Consider the following 22,169-nt stretch of genomic DNA (forward strand, 5'->3'; position numbering starts at 1 on the left):
AACCATGTCACTGTAAGGTTGATGTTTTTCTCATTGGTGACCATTGATAAAGAAGACCTTCGAAAAAAACTCACAAATGGTAAATAGGTGTACAAAACTCCTATCTAGCCCAACAGGACTGGCCCCTCATACCCCCCATTTCTCTCCTCTTAAAAATAATTCCAACCATAGCAGGAGGTAATCTGTCCCACTGTGTCCCGTCCCAAATACCACTCACTCACAGAGTTCCCTCCCACTGGCCTGAGACGCCCAGAGGGAGCCTGATGTGCCTTTGATAAAACCTTTACTGCATCTATTTCTCCCAAATGGTCTAGCTCATATTCTTTGCTTGGGACTGTGGTGCCTTAAAGACCCCGTGAGGAGCTGTTGGGGTGGTATAACTTTACCGACTCTCAAGTTTCATTTGTATATGCAATATGGAAAAGTTTTAGGTCAAGCTGGATCGCAGTTTAGTGTAGGAAGCAGGAATAGATTTTTAGAAAAGGTCACATCTAAAAGAAGTGGGTTGGAGAAAAAAAAGAATGGAAATTGAGAAGGATCTTGTTCACTTTACCTTGCGTGTTGCATGAATGTCGAAGAACGGTTTATTTCGGACGCTGAAGGGCTCCTTGGTTTTGTCGATCTGTCCAGTCTTCATCTTCTCCATGCGGGGAGAAATTATCTCTTTTTCTATGCATAAAAGTCGGATATTGAAATCACACTGGCCAACGGGTTGTCCCTGAAACACAAAAAACACAACGCTCAACTATTTTAGACACACGTTTGGATTTGGAGACAGAAAAAAAATTATGAGTAACAGCAGTTAGACAATCAATGGACCAAAATGACAAAAAATAATCTTCATCTAGACCTGAACTTTGTCCATCCATCAGTAGTACTAAAATACATGAAACAAGCCTTATGGAAACATCTAGTGTGTGTGTGTTCATGCAGCTCTTATTTATAGCTACACTATAGGTGAACACTTTTCAGGTACATACAGAAAGCCCTGCACAACAAGACCTTGACATCAGTTGGGCATATCAACACTTAAAGTACACAATCTGCCTTTTCTTTGTCACCATGACAGCAGCTCCCCTCCTATGATTGGACAGCTGCTCACAGAGTTATAACTGACAGATAGAATAAGCACAGAAGGAGCCAATCACTGCCTGTCAGACAGACAAGACAAGGCCAGGATGGCAGAGCAAAGGTGCACTCAAACAGACAGCTGTGTGAGAGGGAATTCATGCCTCTGATGATTAATGAAAGAGCTTGTGTGGAAAATCACAGCAGCCGAGGAGCAACCAGGAAGCGGATGTAACAAACATGACCACCTCGCAGTGTTGAGTGGAGGCAGTGCTGTTGTGATGGAAGCTGCCCTTGTACAGCACGGACGCTCTGCAGTCAGCACCACTTATTTCTGTTGCTCCATTGAAAAATTGATTAAAATAATGACTCAATTCAAACAGCACAAAAAAAAGGAAATCAATGAAAGAGAGAAAGATGATGAGGAAGTTTTGAAAGCTGCTAGATGGACATGGACTAAATACCTGAGAAGAATTTGACATGGTCAGACACAAGACCATTTAGGGCCAGGTTTGCGACCTGCAGTGATCCAGCATCTTGACCTAATTCAGGGCTTGTGGTAACCGATGATTGGTCCAAATAATCCTCAAGTGTGTGGTGTCAGTATAACTATTTTACTGCTCCAAACGACATCGGAGCATCCCTGACCTGGAATGGTAAATATTAAACATGTTTGATGTTTACAATTCCAGATCGCATTGGAATAACCAATGAGAGTTGTAGACTGGGAAGCATCACCAACCAAATGCTGCGTACTGTTACACCTTACGAACACAGCAGCAAACATAAACACAAATGTTCCCCGAGCCAAGTGAAATATTAAAAAAGAAGGCCCGCTTGTGGAATCATTCACCCCTATTCTATTCTTGTTTTTTTGTTTGTCAATGAAAATCAGAACACGCTCCAGGACAGCTAGCTGACAACCCTTCCATGTTGGTTTAATCACAAGTATCTGTGAGATTTCATGCCTGCGTAATCGTTCATTAGACCCCTCTCCAATCATTATCACAAACGCCAAGTGTGTGGTCTCACTGTCTTATGTTACAAAAATTAGAACATCACTTTGCTGATTGCTGAGAAACAATATGTAGACATCTTTTGGAGTACCACAGGGATCAATCTTAAGACCACCGTCTTTTCTTTTACATGTACTTTAAATCAAGTAACATTTAATCAGAAGACTCAATATATTCCTCCATGTTTTGTAAGTCTCTATATTATCCCTTCTTATATCTTCTTTATGTTTACACTTTAACAGTTATGGCTACAACTTATTATCTTCATATTAAATCAATTGGACAGTTTTTTTTTCATTTAATAGTTGTTTACCTAAAAAATAAAGCCCCCTATTATAATTTCTGTTCAACCGAGGTGGCACCTTCAGCTGTGTACTAGTATACAACCAAGCATACAAATCTTGTGTTTTCTGGGATAGAGAAAAGCTTTATATCCTAACATGCAGGAACCTGCTAATTTTCAGATTTTGTTTGAAAAATATTCAATTTTTGAAAATATGTTCAGAAATTGCTTTTACTGACTAACTCTTGTAGCTCTATTCTGATCCTTTCTGCAAAAGCAGTGTTCGGAAAGGCTGAGTGGACACCAGACAAGATATTCTCTCACAAACTCCAACATTTTTTAATCTGCGTTTTGCATTATTTTTTTAACCATTAATTATTGTGTATTTTCTTACGATGTCATAACATGTTTCACTACATAAAAATATGAAGTAAAGCATTTACACCCTCACTATTTATATACGTGGGTATTCGATCAATACTTCCTAATCTGTATTGAGAGCCTCTGTGCACGGAGATATTTGTCTGGGCCACATTTGTATTCTCCTCTGTTACGGCTTGGCAAAGGCCATTGTCCTCTCAAGAGCTTTCTATGGAATTATCAGGCCATGTGGGGAGGAACAGATTTCTTTCGAAGAGGATGAGGAGGTGAAAGACCAGCAATTAGTTAAGAATGGATGCAATTACTCAGCTATACTGTCTCGTAAGTCACACAGGCACTCAGCGAAACTGAAGAAGATCAGAGAAACTCTTACGTGTTGGCAGTCTTATGTAAGCAATATCAACGCCAAGTCTTATGAAAGACAAAAAATGTATCTCTAAACAAGTACTGAATATATATACAAGCACGTACAAGATGACTGTGCCCACTCTGAGAAGTGATACTACAATGTGTGAAGAAACAAAGCAGTTGTTGTTCCTAGGATGGTGCGAAAGATGAGGACTGTTCTTCTGAAAGTAAGGCATTGCAAAATGTTGAATTTCACAAGTCTCTCTTAAAAATGAGACACAGTGTCTCAATGAGATAACCTGCATGAATGAAGGTTTAAATAAAACAATAATGTTTAAAAGTTATTCTTAAATTTCTATAACTAATTCTATAAATGCCTCACACTTTTCTTATATTGTGTTCCCTGCACATCAGTATGCGCAATAAAAGCTTTTGCTTTTTTGTGTCTTGTAGAATCTAGTCCCTATGATTGAAAATTGAACATCTTTGGGTTTGGACTGTTTGTTTGACTTAGAGATGTGTACATGAGGCAACAGACACTACTTTCTGACATCTTTCTAGACCCAATAGTTTTACACCTAGAGAAAAAAACTGAGGATTTAGAAAAATGAAGAAAATAGTTTGAACCAGCCCTTATTAGGTAAATAAAACAATCAAGTTGATGAGCTGCTGGTCTGAAGTGGGTAAAGGTTGAAAAGGATGTGGACATGGTGGAAGTAGTAATGTGGGCACTGTACCAGACCACCGTGGTGAAGAGGGAGCTGAGCCTGAAGGCAAAGCTTTTGATTTACCAGTGGATTTATATTCCAGTCCTCACCTGTGGTCATGAACTCTGGATAGTGACCGGAAGAATGAATTCGCAGATACAAGCAACTGAAAAGAGTTTCCTCTGAAAGGTGGCTGGGCTCAGCCTTAGAGAGAGGATCAGGAGCTTGGACATCCAGAGGGAGCTGCTACTCCTTTGCATCAAAAGGAGTCAGATTAGGTGGTTTGGGCATTTGATAAGCTTGCCTCTCCTGGATTCCTCCCTTCATAGGCTTTCCAGGCACGTCCAACTGGCAAGAAGCCCAGGGGTAGACCCTGAGCTTGCTGGAGGGATTATATCTCCCATCTGGCCTGGGAGCGCCCAACGGAGGAGTGTTGGAAAGTGGGAGAGGGATGTCTGGGTCGACTTGCTTGGTCTGTTGCCACCAAGACCCGACCGTGGATAAGCAGAAAAAAAAGGATGGATGGATGGATGGATGGATGGATGGATGGATGGATGGATGGATGGATGGATGGATGGATGGATGGATGGATGGATGGATGGATGGATGGGACTCAATATTCAAGAGACTTTACTTTAGTGTTTTTGAGCAGCCTATGCAGCCTAACACTCAATAAGAACAGCTTGGCAACCACAAATAAGGTCGAAGTTAGAGGATTCTCATTTAGGCAATACGCTGGGGACTTGTTTCTCCTTTAAGGGTGACTGCAAAACCTCACTACTGGAGCAACAGCTGGTATGACGTCTCACCCATTCTGCACCATCTGTCAGCTGCGTCATCAGACTCTGATCAACGGAGTTAGACAGAAGATAAGGATCTCGTTAATCCCTCATTGTTGAGAATTTAGACAAATTGTTACCCAGCTGTGTTAAATACTCGATTCTGATTGGTCCAAAACCCAACCACAATGGTGATTAAACTGATCACACACGTCACATCAAATTAATTGTAGAAGAATCCTACACTTTTGATCACGACCACGGCAAAAGTATAAGTTTCCATCTCAGGCTGGTCTTGAGAATCAGGACATCATGACAGTTGCCGGGCAGAAATGCAGAGCTGCCTAAGGAGCTACTGGGCCCCACCCATCTCTGAAAGGGAAAAGTCCTCTCCTGCAATAACAGAAGAATATATGAAGAATATATGAAGGTAGTCGGTCTTGTAAACATAATGTTGTAAGTTTAATCAGTTCGCCATGGTTCTTAAAATATATCCAAATTACACATCAAATAGAGAAGGATGACTCCAGTGTGTCCTTCATCATGAGTGGTCAGAGTCACAGCTTGTCGTCCTACCAAGTGCAATTCAGTGTACCACATCACCCTCTCTCTGGCTAGATAGACCCGCGTGCATAAAGAATCTATATATAAACTCACATGAAATGTTAAACACCAGAGAGCTGCAGAATCAGAGATAAATCCTTCTTCAGCATGAGGCTCGCAAGGATGAAGGCTGAACTCAAGAATAAAAACTGAAGCATCTTCATTAAAAAAAAGACCCTGACACAGCTTTTAACATTCTCCCAAACCTGTGACTGTCAGGGGTAATTTGGCAAGTTCTATACAGACTCCAGTGTCAGAGGCAGCAATGGGAAGAGAGGCTTAATGTGCATATTTTCCTCAGGATAAGAAGGCTTTCAGATTATCATAGATTAATTCTGTTTTAAACTACACACTGTATTTTCTCCACAAGCTGTATTTTGAAGGATGATCAAAGGAGAATTCTCGCCAAACTTTGCTCCAGGGTGCATGTTTGTGCGTGAATTACTTCAGCTTTAGATCAAAATCCAAACCACTGAAGGCAGTCCCAAACCTTACCCTAGTCACAGAGGAGCCTCCATGTTTTTCCATCCCATACTTCACCGTATCTCTAACGTTATGTGCTAGGGATTTCATTCACTGGTCTCCAGCCTTGAGACGAGACTTTATGAGTGCAGACTGACAGGGTCTAAGGCCAGAACTTATGATGGTAGTCTCTGTAGTTAAAGTGTAAAGGCCCCTGAAGCCTACTGTTCCTGCTTTTTTATGAGTCACTTTGATGAAGTTGGCAAGCTGCATTAAAAAACAGAGTTCAAAAACTGCATAAAAAGACATCCTGCATAAAGCAAAGCTCTGTCTGGCGGCTTTGTTTCGGCAGATTTTAAGATGTTGTATGATTGATTGGAGGAATAAGAGCAAGATCCTTTTTTACAGACTCTACAGATGTCTACAGAAATTTAGATTCATAACTTTATCTCCACAAAAACACCAGAGAATATTTCATTAACTTCATAAATGTATCCAATAAAACAGCATGGAAATGGAATCACAAGTTTTAGATGAACTGTGCTAAATCAGTGCAAAGGTTTAGGATAGATAAAGGCAGTGGTAATGAAAAGAGAAGTCCTGTGTGGAATTTTCAGGCTTTGTTTTGGTACAATTATCCTCATATTAACCTCCTTATTTCCTCAATCTATGCCCACATGTTCAACCATATCCTGAACATGGGAATGCAGGTGCAGGGTGATGCTATCAGCACAGGCAACATGCAGATTAATGCCCCAGCAGAGAGAGTGGAAGCATTGTGATTAATGAGCAAATTAAAGCGGCTGAGGTTAACCGTAAACTCTTTGATAGCAGCTAATTGCTATTGCTAGTTAGAGACCAATAAGACCTAAACACCATAACAAATCTTTATCCATCAGTCCTACCTCTCCCTATATGAGTCAGTACCACCTATATGGACCTCCTAGTGGACTACAGGAGCAATCATTTTGTACCTTCTGACTTTTAAGCTTTTTTTCCACAAACTTTAGGAGAAACTAAGGCATATACGACAGCAGGATCCATCGTCTGAATAAAGGTCGGGGACTTAATCTTATTCCCCAAAAAGTCCTTGGTCAGGTGCTGGTACCTTTTAAAAGGACATGGACTTTAAGGGTGGGACTTGCATCGCTAAACATTGCTGATTGGTCGAAAGTCTTTACTGCAGTGCTGCGTAAATGACTGTTTCAGCATGCTGCTGGTGTTCCCAACCTTGCTTGAAACCACACAGCCACAGACATTGCAGGCCGCGCTGTTAGCATCATTTTGAGTCACGTTAAGCCACACTTTGGACTTTGAATGATTATTTCCTCAACTCCTTGGGAGTCGTTGGCGCTGACTGCAATCATAGACTGTATAAATAATGAACGTAGTATCCGTGACGTCACCCATCTGTTCCTGAGCGCTGTTTTGAAGCCAATCGACGGTGGCAGCCATATTGGAAATGCGGAACTCAACCAGGCAGAGTGTGACGTAAAGAGGAGGAGTTTGAGCCTCCTAGCCAACCGCTGTATATTCCCGTCCGTGAGTCAAGTCAGTCATGTCCTTATTTGTGCAAAAACTCAGAATCTTAATATCTTCTGAACCATCGCGTTAGAAAAAAATTCACCCCCGTACAGTGTGTGCCGATAGAGAGATTAGCTCTTCAGACTGAAGCCGTTTTTTGAACCAGGCTGTAAACATGTTTATTAATGCTGCAAGATCGTCTTTTTTGAATTGGTGTGTATGTGGTTTCCGGTGTTTCTGCAGCCAGCCTCAAGCGGATTCTTGATGAATTGCAGTTTATAACACTTCCGCATGGGCTTCATAGTTTGAGACCGGATGTACCGCTTGACTGCAACTGGTGATGCCTGAAGTCATTGTTTTGGAAGCCACACAGAACAGAGTGAAAGGCACTGATAAGGAAACCATTCAGCAAAAAGGTCAATGATGTCAATAGCTTATACTAGTTGGAACTGGTTCTCAATTCCCGCCCCTTGTTTGATTTAAAAGTATATAATATTATCAATGTATCCACATTTGCTTACTACACTGTGGCCTTTCTTACCATCAGGTTTGCATTCACTTTTTATAAACACAAAAATGTGAAATATATATAGATTTCGATCAGTAATATTATCAGTATCAGCCATCAGGAGCAGGTCCTTATCAGTAATGGGTTTTGGCTTTGCAAAGTAGCTCCAGGGCTAAATGCTGCCATCAAATGGAAATCAACCTTGTGTGGTGATTGAAGTCTTGTGCTTGAAAGGCGTGTCGTTCTAGTGGTGACTGAACGGGAACACCATTTCTAGGTTTTAGCAAATAGATGCCAAAGGATCAATCATTGTCCGCCTTGCTTTCTATGTGAAAATGCTAAAATCATCATTATTCTATTTGTGGCGAAACACAGTGAGAATGAACTAATGAAAAACAACAACATTAATGATCTAGATAAACACTTGCCATAGCTCCTTCTGGTCATGTGGCTAACACTAATCAAACTACACTGTACAAGCTGCACTCTTACTTACTTTAGCTAACTCAGCTCCTCTAACTACAGACTCTGCCAATTACATATTAATGCAATGTATTTACGTGAAACTGGATTCTAGGGTCTCCACCATTTCTGATAATGTCATCAGACAAAGCCACAACTCACGAACTCCAAGCTTTCAGAAAGATTCGACTTACGATGTTGTGAATGTGATAACAGGGGGGCGTTCATGTGGCCTCTTTTGTGAACACGGTAAACAAAACCCCAATTTCATTGTACCATAAAAGTCCAAAGTACATGGTAGAAACGTGGCTTTAGTTTTGTATTGTACAGAGTGAACATAGCTGTGTGTTGTGCTTTTGCAATAGAAAAATGTCCCCTCAAGGAAGGGAAGTATATGTCTTATCTGAAGTTATTTTGATTTAAATTTTATCCTAGGTTCAAAGATACTCTGTGTGACAGCAGCCTGCAGGTGAAATGTGACCACAGGAGAACTTAGCCGCATCAACACAGTGATGCCGAGTTAGTTGGGGAGGAATCATGCCGCCCTGGGACCACTCCTAGGTCAGAAAACCCTACAGAGCTACAGGCTGTCACTGCAGACAAAATCCTCAGGCTGGAAATAAATGGGGCTGATGTCAGTAAAGCAGTCTGCACCTTGACAGAGAAAGGTTTCTGCAGCAGATGTGAAAAGCACTCTTTTCTGTTGAGCTGTTTGTCTGATTGAGACGATTATGTTGTCTAATGCTGCACCTGAAGAGGGACTACTTTAGGCAGGAGGAAAGATAACCAGATCAATCAAAGTGTTGCAACACCGACGTGCAAACCTCCACAGTGCTGAACATGAAAATTAAAGACATGTATGCAAATACTGTCATGCCTTCAGAGCATTTTGTTTGTTCCCCCACAGTGGGGGAGCCGACAGACACTGACAAACAGCAACACCTTACAAGGAAGACAAAAAGGCTTTGCAGCAAAAGCAGGAGAAGAAATTTCCTCCCTCACAGTGGCAGACAGGGTCGATCAGTCACGTGCATGAAGATTTTATCAGCACATTTAACATGATTACGCTCCAATAGATGGCACGGCATATCACCTTTCCTAATATGAAGATATTTGTTTTCATTTATCTCCACAACAAAAATCCACAGAGCTCACTAAACTCAGACCCTTCTTTTATTGCTACATCGAGTGGACACACGCTGCTCATCACACCTCAAATTGAAAGACCCCCGGTGCTGTGCTTCACCTGACTTTACAAACAAGTGGGGTGTCACGTTGGGCCATGAGCCCAGCAGGAGGCGTGTTCTCCACCCCCCCTGCTGCATTTCCATCCTCAGTCTCAGGATGGAGCCTCGGTGCTAAGGTGCTGTCCACCGCAGATAATGGAGGAGGGTAATAATGGCCAGAGGAGATCAATACAGCAGCTCTTTACTGATGGCTTAGGGTGGGAGTCATGTGGAGCTGCTAACCTCCGCACCGCCTTACAAAGACGTCCCCTTCACCGCTGGAGCCTCTATCGAACCGCTCCGCTGGCGGTGATTCCTGTGATCGATGCAGAGAAGGAGGCGACAGAAGTACATTTAACGGCTGAGGTAGCCCCGCCTTCTTCGTTCATCCTGAGGTATTCATCAAAATTTTATGAGGAGGACGGCAGAAGCTGGCTGAGGGTAAACTCTCGGCTCATTTATCTCCGTTTGCTATTAGAGGCACGCAGACCGGAGTTGAAAGGATGAATTAATTTATAGATGGGAGAGTGTTAGCATTTAACTTCCTCTGAACGTTATCCTCGGGCTGTTCTCAAAAAAAAAAGACCAATTCAGAATAAGATTACAGGAGGAGACTGCTTTTGCACACACAGAAAGGATCAATTTACAAGAAGGAGTGTTAGGTTCACTTTAAGCCAACACAAAAATCATAAATGTTTGAAAGTTTTCATTAATATTAAACTCCTAAATATATCACCATGGTGAGAATCACTGCTTTACAGGTAGACTTGCTGCCTCGTGCTATTGTCTGGTTCGTACTTCCTCATTTTAGTTGTCTGATTATGTTGCTCCCCTCCACTTCTCCCCATCCCAAACACACCCCGGCACAGCTGCTCTCCGCACACAGCAGCTGGCCCAGCCTCCGTTCTTTCACCCCGAGTGTGTCTGTGGTGACCGTCTTCATCAGCTGTTTGTTTTATGAAGTTGTAAAAGTTTTACTTCTTCCAAAGCAGTTTCAGTTTTCACAGCTAGTGAGCTGCAAATGAAAGGTTGTTGTTCATGATGCAGTAAAAGATGTTTATCAGAGACATCAGATATTTTTACAAACCTTTAAAGCAGCAGGGGTAGTACATCTAACCTCGATCAATGCATTAAGTTTGGATGTACCTGAGCATGATTCGATGTGAGTGAATCTCGTGGAATGTGTGTAGATCCTCCTCACTTCAGAATTCAAGTGACGCTACATATTCTAAATACACACAATAGTTCTAACGTATTTTATGGTGAGGTAAAGTTTGACAGTTATTTTTGCTCAATAAACACATCATAGAAACTCTCCTTGTTTTACTTGATCGTAAACATTGAAATCACCAACAAAAAGTCCTGTGTTGCTCCACTTTACACAGCCTGTAAGTTTTCACACATAAAAACGGTCTGTGTAGCTCAAAACAAAAAAGAATACAGAAACCTTCAAGGTGAAAAAGAAAAAAACTTTTGAGAACGGGTCAGAAACAGTTCGGCTGTGGTGTTGTGTTTAAGGTCAGACTTTAGTATAGCCTGCTGTTTGACAGTGTGTGGGGTCAAGGATGCAGACAGACAAGCCCTGTCATCTCTGAGCAAATACTGCAGAGCCTGGATGAACAGCGCTCTGCTGCCTGCTACAGACAAGCCTTCAAGCATCCCATGCTGGATTGGATTTTTTAGCTTTCGAGGTCAGAAAGATTCCACAACAGTAGCTTCTTCCTGAAATGCAGCACACACTCCTTGCTCTGATTCATGTTGTGTGAAAACTAAAGGGCTGAAGGAGCTGCTTCAGTGTTAATGAAATGCTTCAGACGTGATGCATGTTTGCTCTGTCTGGGTCTGGCAGATTGTCAGGAGTGATAGGTCAGAGGAAAGACAACACATTCTTAAACAGCTGGGCTACTCACGTTGAATTTGATGATGTCATATATCAAATAGCGAGGGACGGGTTGACCGTTCACTTTGTCGATGATCATCTCCTGCAGAGATAAAGACCAAAGTCAGGGTTAGACACAAAGTGCAGAGAGAATACGTTCACAGAGATAAATATAGAGGACTGAGAGAAGAAGATGAACAGAGTATACATATATACTTGGTGCTCTTGACGTCATAGCATGTATAAAATGTTCTCTCTGTGAATACTGAAGCTGCATGGAAGCTAACCGCAGGACACAAGAGGGGGAGTATTCCCTAAGGGATGTGAGATCAGGGAGCCGATGTATGACTGCAGCAAAGAGAGGAAGGGAAGGAAGGAATTGGGGAGGTGGGTGAGCTGTGCATGTTTGCTGGTGTCTGGGGAAAAAAGGGACAGGAAGCAGAAATAGCGCTGCACATCTATTATGCAAGATCTTCGAGTTGGGAGTAAGGTGCAAAGGTGGAGCAGAATACCTAAAAGACACCTGATTAGTTATCAAAGAACTCTTACACAACTGAGGGACGCAGTGACAGGAGTGATGAGCAAGCAAACGTCACCGCTGCCAAACCAATGTAACAAATGTAGGGTCCTATCACTGAGGCTTCATGGAGGAGGAATGGAAGAGTGACGCAGGAAACTATTTACGTTCCCTTTCTCCTCATGAAATATTTAAGTGACTAACTGTGCTCTTCTGCTGTAAAACAGGTAGAGAGCCACTTAAAGAATCAGTTAATACCCAAAGACAAGTGTTTGGAGATAATTATGCATCAATTAAGACCAAATGTGAAACATGTTAATGTCAGAGTGGAATGACAGAAGCCTAAAAGAGTAATTAAATAATGGGTATTAATGTAATTCCGGTGACTCCTGGAGCTGCTCATCCCTTCATTTGTGGTCACTGTAAATATTGAAATGTATTTTCCGAGCACAAATGATAACTGTAACATTTATTTCCCTCCAGTTAAAGCCTCAAACATGATTTTCTCTCTGCTGCTCCTTTGTGGACTTTACTGTTCAGCCTCTGCTGCTCCATCTGTGCTGAATGTCTGGAAGCTGTTCAGCAATGTTTCTCTATGGAGTCTTTCAATTTTAACTATATCACCATACTTCATTTATCATGTGGACTACATCTATTAAGTGATTATACTATAGGGATGTTAGCATTTAGACGACTAAACATCATCACTCTCACTAACTTGTAAATTTGTTTTGTAAGCCTGAAATGTCGGTCATATGTTGTTTCTAGGCTGTAGTGCAGCCACCTTCCACTAGCCAGGGCTGTAGCTCTGGTTAATGGCTACTAGAAGCAACAGATGAGATAGCATCTCATAGCATGGCACAGCTTGTCAGTAATTTGATCTACGACCCCCTGTCCCAAACTTTATTGATACACATTCAAATTTAAAATGAGTATCTATTATTCAATCAACAATAAAACTTTTATGTTTCAACATTTGATATGTTGTCTTTGCCGTAATTTCAGATAAATATAGCTTTCAAATGATTTGTAAGTATCAAAGATTGTTTTTAAACAGTGTCCCAACTTTTTGGGAATTGGGGGTGTGGAAATTGGAGATAATGTTGTATATAAGCTGTGTCTAGTTTAACTGAAATATAATCACCCAATTTGAATGCAATGTGCTGCCAGCACAGGCATGTGGACATTAAACTGAAAGGAGGACAGAAGGCTGGTGATGCTAGGTCTGCTAATGTTAGCCACACTCAGCAAACCATTTATTTTTACCCACAGACTCTTTATTCCCGTATTTAGCCATGTTAAATCAGTTACGCCAAATGCTAAAGACATAGGGGCTGTGGCTCAGTGGTAGAGCCAGTCGTTCCTTGACTTAAAGCTTGAAGGGTTGAATCCCAGGTCTCTCAGCCCACATGGTGTAGTGTCCTTGGACAAGACACTGGACCCCAAAAATCACTGTCGCTGGCTGTTCCAGCAGTGTGTAACCGGGAATAGTTAATACTGATGGATGCTTTACAGAATAGCTCTGCCATCAGTGTATGATTGTGGTGTGAATTGGTGAATGTGACATGTTATGTAAAAGTGCTGGGTGATCAGAAGACTAGAAAAAGAACTCTATGAACAGTCTCTTTATAATGTAACAAATCTTTACTGTTTGGCATCTCATTTTTAATTGCACTCTTTTATACATAAATACACTTTTTATACATTTTTACAGCACTGCATTTTTTACCTCAACACCTGCACCTCTTTAGCTGTAGGTAGCTGTCTATTGTATTGTCTTGTAATGTTTTATTTGATGTCTATGTTTGATCTGTGGCTCACAGTATTTCACCTCCATGTATGCAAATGCATGTAATTCAAAGTGACAATAAACTGATTCTGAATTAAACTTTCTGTCCAAACGACAGGGAAAATAGTTGCCTTGGAACATCCCTAATCATAGCATTTCCATATTTGTTTACATTTGTTGTTCTACAGCTGGCTTCAGTAGCAGTGATGAGTGCTATTTTGTGGTAATTCCTCACTAAGAAATAAGTTGAAATTCAGATCCCCAGTGCCCCACATGATGTTATTTCTAAGCTGGCTGGAAAAGGGAACTTAAAAATCAACATTCACGTGCCAGCGCCAGACTGGCAAAGAGCACAGGGGAGAGAATCGGAGTCATGCACTGCTCTTCAGGAGTGCTGGAGAAAAGAAATGATGTCATTCCAGGAGGCTGCCATCATTATGCATCTGGTGCATTGTACCATTGCACAGACAGAGAGCAGGGAATGAATACAGTTATGTGACCAAAGGAACCCGCCAGGAATTCAATCTACATTCTGCATTCATCCAATATTGGAGCCTGAGTGGATGTAAAGCTCATTAAAAACTGTACTAGAAAACACCATGTAAAGACGAGCCTTTGGGCTAAAGATGAAACATATCAGACAACGCAGCTGGGCTTACAGAGAAGGCTCCTCGCCATAAACAGCCTCTCTGAACTGAGAGCCAGAAGCATCAACAGATGAGCAAACCCACGTCAAAACAAACCGGGTAGCAATCTAAACACACATCCGCACCGCTCCTTCAAAGGAACACTAAATACGCTGCAATTAGAAGTCCTGTCTGGGTGAGGAGAATAAATTCATCGAATCACTCAGCAACTGCTAAGCCGAGAGGAAGACTATTTCCCACAATGCATCCTCACTCAAAAACAAGACCAGGAGCGAAACAACAATCACCGGCAACTTATCTTTTGTCTGCAGTAATGGAACACCAAACGCAGAGAGTGCCAGACACTTACAATCAACTCTCAGCTGACCATTCAGTAATTTCCTTGCTTGTGTTTTCGGTCAGGCAGTGTGATAATGACTCAGACATGTGCACCTGCTACTGGGATAAGCTGGAACCTGTGTGACCTGAACTGCAAAAACATGCCAATAAAAGTCTGGGCCGGGTATTACATGACAAGGAGAAGTCAGCATCCCCCACCGTCACCCCAGGGAGAAGACTAGTGAGCGTTACAACCTGAAACATGCAGAAAAGTGAAGCAGTCACAGTATTAGGGGAACTGTAAAACATTTCATTGGCTGTTCCTCCAGGACTAGGGTGATGATTTTCTTGTCAGCCACCTTTGACAGGCTCTATCCTCAGACTAAGACTTGCTGGTAGTTTTTTTTTCCACCTAAGGTTTGGCAATGAATGTCAATTATCTGCAAGACTGAGAAGCAGAGACAGGATAGGGAGCCTACATGGTTTGAGTTGGAAGAGACAAGCAATTACAGTCAAGGGAGAAACAGGTCCCCTTCTGGGTATTTCGGGAAACAACCTGGTATGGCATATTACATAACAGTCCAAAATAATGACAAGTAGAAGGAGGAACAATGACTCACCCCATCCAGTAGCGTATTTGCTAAGTGGGCTCGTGGATCCTTCCGGAAAGGAAACTCAAGGTTTGCTATGTGGAAGACTGTGTTGTCTCTGTCGATCATGAAGACTTCATTTTTACCGTTGATTAACATCATGTACCTGCAGAAGGAAGAAGACGGCCAATCAAGAAGTTGTCATGACAAGATAGAGAGTCATCTTTGTGCTGGCTAGCTGAGAGAATCAACAAGCTGGTGAGCTAATCCGTTAGCATTCTTACCCAACTGTGTTAAAAAATTGACTCTGATTGTTCGAAACCAATCCATCACATTTCATCTCTGCCTGTTGACAATGTGGCAAAAATATGTTGTTCCGTTAGCATGCTAAAACGGTAGGCTAAACCAAACAGAGGATATTTTTAATACTGGATCCTGTCCTGCAATCAAAGGACATCAAAGGATTTTAAGGAATACTTTGTGAAACAGAAACTAGGAAATTAATTTAGACTTTGGGGATCCCTGACTCCCTGTAAAATTTGGCTTCAGATCAAAGTATTTCTCAAACACATTAAACATTTAGGACTAATTAGGCAACACTCAAAGTGAAAAGAAATGTTGAAAAAGTTATACTTTGTTTTTCTGCAACGCTAGAGGAGCTACTGCCAAAGCAGCAACCTCAGGGGCTGAGAAATGTAGCCAATGTATGAAGGTTCCAAAAATTGCAGTACCTCAACTGGCCACTTGAGGCTGGCCCCAAGAGAGTCCATCCCTGTTGACCCACATGTTAAAATACCAAACTTTAAAGCAAAATCAGACATGCTTAGTAAAAATCGATGCTTTATTTCCAAAGCTCATTTCATCATACTTAATGGATCTTTACATGACTTGGTGTTTTAAAACTATAAGACTTAATTATATGCATAATTAAAGCTGTGGTCAATTTTGGTTTTAAGAACATAAGATGACTAAAAGAACAGACTCATGGTTTCAAAATGGTACTAAACAAGCCAATGGATGTAATGAGGAAGTGTAGGACATTTTATAACCATTTTAAAAGCATAATATCAAATTAAAAGCATTGTGCAAAATTGGTTCAACATGAAGAATTTTTCCCTTTCAGTCACAGCACTTGGGGGTTGTGTTCTTTGGAACTATTTAGACCCTTCTGGTACTTTATTAATATGTTAAGCATTACTCTGCTTAATTTACATTCCTCCAGACAAACAATACTGCCTTTAAGTTTTATTTAATTAGTTTATATGGCAATAACACTTTGAAGCTGAATTGCTTGGAGCAAAGAGAAACAACAGTGGAGATTTGCATTCCACTCAGCTCTACAAAATATGACTGTTTATACCCCCTAATGTGCAAACTGGTTGTGTTCAATTCCAATAAAAGAACAAGGCGAAGGCGTGGGAGCTTTTATCATGCCTGTGGAAAGAAAGATCACCTAACAGAAAATTGCTAATTGCTGCACATTATCAAAGCAACCACTTTTCCTTTTATCTTGTGTAGCACCTGAGATGAAACAAAAAGCCCTGTTAAACACTGCGACTACTTAGCGTGGAAATAAACACATCACAACAACTGACTTCCACCTCTGATAAATACATCAGTTGCACTTCTGTATCTAATAAGGACTTAATAAAAGTCAACAACAAACACTCATCAAACTTTCAAAGACCATGTGAATAAAATGTTTCCGACAGTAAACTGCTTTTCGTTCTTTACTTTTCTCTTCCCAGACTCCCTCATTGCCCTGCAACGACGCAAAAAAGCTTTCACTTGCAGGAGATTACTCTATCTTCCAACAACATACATCACCAAGGGTAAGGTAGTTTGTTTATATGGGCAAAAAGCTTCACTAATCCTTGGCCAGCCGCTGCAGGTGAGAAAAAGATTTAACAAAAAAACACAACCTTAAGTCCATTTCACAGTCCTCACAAACCTCAGGAGGAATAACAATGGATGAAGCACTGAATGGACACCATAGCAACTAGGGATGAGCACGTTGTCACCCTTTCTACTCTGCACCAGAATTACAAGTCAGTTAAACTAATTATTGATATTTTTATTACTGTGGACCGGCTCCTGTTAGTAGCTTAATGCTAGCCATAATGCTGTAAGGCTCTACTCAACACAGAAGTAAACAAGTGCAGATGACAGATGGCATCTCGCTGCACTACGCGGTGTGACAGTATTCATCTAGGAAATGTTGTTAAAGTTATATGAAGGCTTTGTCTGCTTAAACCAAGCAGCAACCTTCGGTCTAAAAATATGAGTCCAATGCATAAGTCCTAAAAACTGCAGTTCATGGAGGATCCGCTTCAGGCTGGCTCTGGAAGTACCGGAAACCAGATACACACCAATTCAAAATTGACGATCTTTACAGCAGAAATAAACATGTTTACAGCCTGGTACAAAAGACGAGTGTAGTCTGGATAGTTCATTTCTCGATCGGCACACACTGTACGGGGGGTGAATTTTTTTCTAATGAGGCAATTTCAAAGATATTGAGATTACGAGTCTTCCAAAAGAGGCACAGCTGACTTGATTGACAGGCAGGAACACTAGCTGTTGGCTAGGAGGCTCAAACTCTGCCTCCTTATGGCACAACTGCTTGACAGCAGCAATATGGCTGCCGCCGACGATTGGCCTCAAAACAGCTTCAGAAACAGATGGGTGACGTCACGGATACTACGTCCATATTTTATACAGTCTATGGATTAAACTGGCATGCCGCCTGATTTATACTTCTGCATCAAATCGACGACGTAGCCAACGCCGGAAGTCTGCGTAGCTTCCGTACCTATGCAGAGGCCTACGCACGTAGCTGATGTGCACCTCCTCCAAAATGTAACTTCCAAGTGGCAACCTCCAGTCTTAAAGTATGAAGCCCATGCGGAAGTGTTATAAACTGCAATTCATCAAAAATCCACTTGAGACTGGCTGCAGAAACACCGGAAACCACATAGACATGAATGGGAAAAAGACAATCTTTGCAGCATTAATAAACATGTTTACAGCCTGGTTCAAAAAACGGCTTGGCTCATCGTAGCTCATTTCTCTATCGGCACACACTGTACAGGGGGTGAATTTTTTTACTAATGCGACGGTTCAGAGGATATTAAGATTACGAGTTTTTGCCCAAATAAGGACATGACTGACTTGACTCCTGGATGGGAAAACATAGCTGTTGGCTAGGAGGCTCAAACTCCGCCTCTTTACATCACACTTTGACTGCTTGAGTTCCGCATTTCCAACATGGCTGCCGCTGGTCAACAGTTTTAAGGTAAATATTGTTGTTAACATTATTCTATAAGTCTATTTGAAATGGCAACTATCCGTGTGTTATATTGTTACACTTCAAGTAAAATGTGGCGTGTGTGTTTGTTTCACTTCCTTTTATTTAAGCAGTTGCTGCTTGTCTTTCTCATTCATGAGTCTTTGGGTTTTGGACTATTGGATGGACAAATGAAGCTGCTTGAAACAATAACTTGGGTTCTGGGTTGTTGGTAATTGGGATAAGCAAAGTTTTCTCAGGTTTAACAGACGGCAAAGAAAATGATCGTTATTCCACCTCATGCATATGATGCAATCAAGTCCCTGTTGATATACGGCATAAGAGCACTCCCTCTTGTGTGATATTGCTTAATAATCATTAGTTGCAGTCCTGGGTCTATCTTCTGGATGGCACTAGAGGGGCTTCACTGTAAATGTTCCTACTTAAGACTTTTTAATTGCCTTGTATTCATCTGGGTAAAAGTAAAATTTTGTGGGACCCAAAGAGAAACTCCAAAGACAGAACAAGCTCCAGTGGGAGACTTATACATTTCAGAGCGGTGACTGTTACACTGTTAAAATAGCTGTCTAACTTACCAGCATGGGTCATGATATGAGTATTTGGCTTGTATTAATTTGACTCCACTCTCCCTCTGAGTTCAGCTCACAGGATTAACAGGCTGCTGGAGCATAAAGAACAGACATTGAGACCCCTACATTTCACCTTTTAGACTTTTACATGTCTTGTAGCTCTATTTCCACTTTCCAAAGTCTGTTGAGTATGGAGGTGGAGAGAAATTTGAGGCCTAATCATCTCTGGGAGTTTGAAGCTGTATCTGTTAAATTTCTCATTGCGCATGAGCTGATCTGTTTAAACATAAACACTCCATCTGGACAGTCGTAATCTAAATCATTTGAAGCCAAATTGCAGATTAAAGCAATCAGCCTTCTCTGCATGGGCTGCTTCATTTAGAAAAAATGAGCTCAATTTAAGCATATGGTGTAATGTTCGAATCTGACTGGGGCTTAATTAAAGTATGCAAAATGAGTTATTTGTATGAGGTCAGACTGTTGATGTGTTCCTACTTTTTAGATCATACTTCAAAAAGGCAGAAACATTTCCAATTAAACAAACGGAGATAAAAGGAAGTGTTTGTGTGGCAAATGTCACTACCATCTATTTATTTGCCAAAAAGAAATGGAAAAATCAACAGGCTTGGTGACAAAACATAATAGTCCTGAAGACTATCCAGAAAAGCACATGAGAAAGCAAAGCTTTCACACCAAATGCTTGTTGTTTGATCAACAGAGCCGGTTAATCACCAAGTTGGCAATCACTATAGGAAATTCAAAATGAGCGACAAATAAATCCAGCAAAATCCTTGATCCTTCCTGCTGTTAGTTCTGACAGTCGAGCTAAAAAAGATGGACCACGCCCAAAATCACAGACTCCTTTGTTTCCTCTCTGTCATCCTCCAGAAATTCCCTCAACTGTTACAACAATGAGAATTTACTGGCTTCATCCAACTGCTTTGTAAACACTGTGAATTACTGGGATGCATTCATGTCACTTACAGTAAAAATGTTTCTCAAACACAATCCTTATTTTTAAGTAAAGGTGTTTGGATATAGTGACTACAAGCACACAACACAGCAATTCTAGTACCCTCTGTATATAATAAATAATACATAAAATATATTATTATTATAATCTGAACTACATGCAACACATAGTCACGAACATGTCGACATCTTCTAAGCTGCAGCATAAACCAGCCTCAAATGATACATTCTAAGCAGCAATGAATGGTTATTTCTAGTTACGTGTCACTTCTAAACTTTGTATTTACATTTTTAGTTGCAACTACCAGAGAAATAACTGTTTGATAAGTCACCGTCTTTTGTCAGGAGCGAACAACATGGTAGCCTGATGGAAGCATCATATATTATATTATGTGTAATGAAAAACAGTTACCACCTGAGTACTCCAGTCTCAAATACCACTTGCTGGCCAGGCCCTCAGCTGATGCAGAGCACCCTCTAACCCCTTGCCAATGCAGGCCATGCTGGATAGTTTGCAACTGAAGCGCCTGGATGACTTTACAGGCAAAAAACTTGTACTCCAGTTCTTAGATCCCTACACTGGCTTCCTGTCTGTCAGAGAATAGACTTTAAAATCCTGCTGATGGTTTATAAAGCACTGAATGGTTCAGGCCCATAATACATTGCTGATCTGCTAGTACTTTATGAACCACCTCGACCTCTGAGGTCATCAGGTACTGGTCTGCTTTCAGTCCCAAGAGTCAGAACGAAACACGGTGAAGCTGCGTTTAGTCATTATGCACCACATATCTGGAACACACTCCCTGAAAGCTGTAGGTCTGCTCCAACTCTCACCTCTTTTAAATCAAAGACTAAGACTTTCTTATTTGCCACTGCCTTCCTATCTTAGATTATTTTAACCCACTTTAAATTAAAATTTTAATGTCATTTTTAATATATTTCTAATTTTCCTTTTCTTTCTGTTTTATTATATTTGTCATTTTAATTGTGTTCTATTATGCTTGTCTGAATGTCTCCAATGCTTTTAATGTTTTAATGTAAAGCACATTGAGTTGCCCTCGTGTATGAAATGCGCTATACAAATAAAGTTGCCTGAGATAGTAACATGGGTGGCCACAGCCTGCAGAATGGTTAACATTGCTGCGGACGAGTGTCTGCTTGAACACAATTCACCTTGTATCCAACGCCTGCACATATGAATTGTTTTACAGAGCCACCACTGTAACCGCCATTCCTTAATCAAGACACTGGAAAGCATCTTCACATTTTTGATATGGAATTAAAAACAGTAATAAAATAATGATACAATGTTAAACATGCAAAACTACATTTGATTGATGACATACAGCAATTAATCGTGCAAACCAAATTCTGCGATTAATAGCGATTTAAAAAATACGGCAATTCATCGTGATTAATGAAATATAGCAGTTAATCTCGATCAACAAAATTCTGCGATTAATCTGGAATAACGAATTTCTGCTATTATTATAATCACTATTAAAAGGATATTTCAATTTTTTTGGAGTGGGTTTGTATGAGTTACAGTACACTATTGCTCCTTCTAGCCACAATGAGTGCCAGTGAGCTCTTCCCCTTTAATGAGAAAATTCCCAGAGGACCAGCTGGCAAGCTAGGCTAGAATTCTCTACGGACGGGACCTCCTATTTCACGTAATTTCCCAAAAGTTGAGAAAATATGGTCCAGGAACTCATCACGGTGCAAATGCATGCACTAGTAGAAAAAAATGAAGCTATTCAATTTGCCGTCAGAAACCCAATTTGTTTTGGCACTATTTTCGGACCCACCTCGCAGATCGGTGTTCTTCCACTGCATGAGCACGGGTACACGCCGATCAGCGATTAGTTATTCTGCGATTAATGATGAATATCTAAGTTTTGCAATTAATCACAAAATTCTGCGATTAATCCCAAATAACGTTATTCTGCAATAAATCACGATTATTGAAATTCTGCCATTAAAAATGTAATTAACGAAATTCTGTGATTAATCACAATTAACAAAATTTTGCAATTAATCATGATTAAAAACATTATTGTTCCACAGCCCTCCTCTAAGCACAAAGATACTCTCTTTATGTAACATCAAACCCAATGAGCCCTTATTCCCTATATGAGGCAGACATCCTTGGGTAATGATGCTTGAAAATAACCCCAGAAATTGACTGATTACTTTGACTTTTATGGAACAATT

The 22,169-nt window shown here is 40.8% G+C and overlaps 1 protein-coding gene across 1 annotated transcript in view; it reads right to left on the reverse strand.

Annotated features, from left to right (window-relative positions):
* Positions 1-22,169, reverse strand: part of rngtt (RNA guanylyltransferase and 5'-phosphatase) — a 123,802-nt gene that overhangs the window by 74,096 nt on the left and 27,537 nt on the right. Inside the window, exons 9-11 of the mRNA XM_034699747.1 lie at positions 15,138-15,273; positions 11,278-11,349; positions 554-718 (exon numbers count right to left, since the gene is read on the reverse strand). Coding sequence (XP_034555638.1) covers positions 554-718; positions 11,278-11,349; positions 15,138-15,273 — 373 coding nt within the window. The remainder of the gene's footprint in view (positions 1-553; positions 719-11,277; positions 11,350-15,137; positions 15,274-22,169) is intronic.

The sequence above is a fragment of the Notolabrus celidotus genome, chromosome 13 (genome assembly GCF_009762535.1).
Source record: "Notolabrus celidotus isolate fNotCel1 chromosome 13, fNotCel1.pri, whole genome shotgun sequence".
NCBI classification, from domain to species: domain Eukaryota; kingdom Metazoa; phylum Chordata; class Actinopteri; order Labriformes; family Labridae; genus Notolabrus; species Notolabrus celidotus.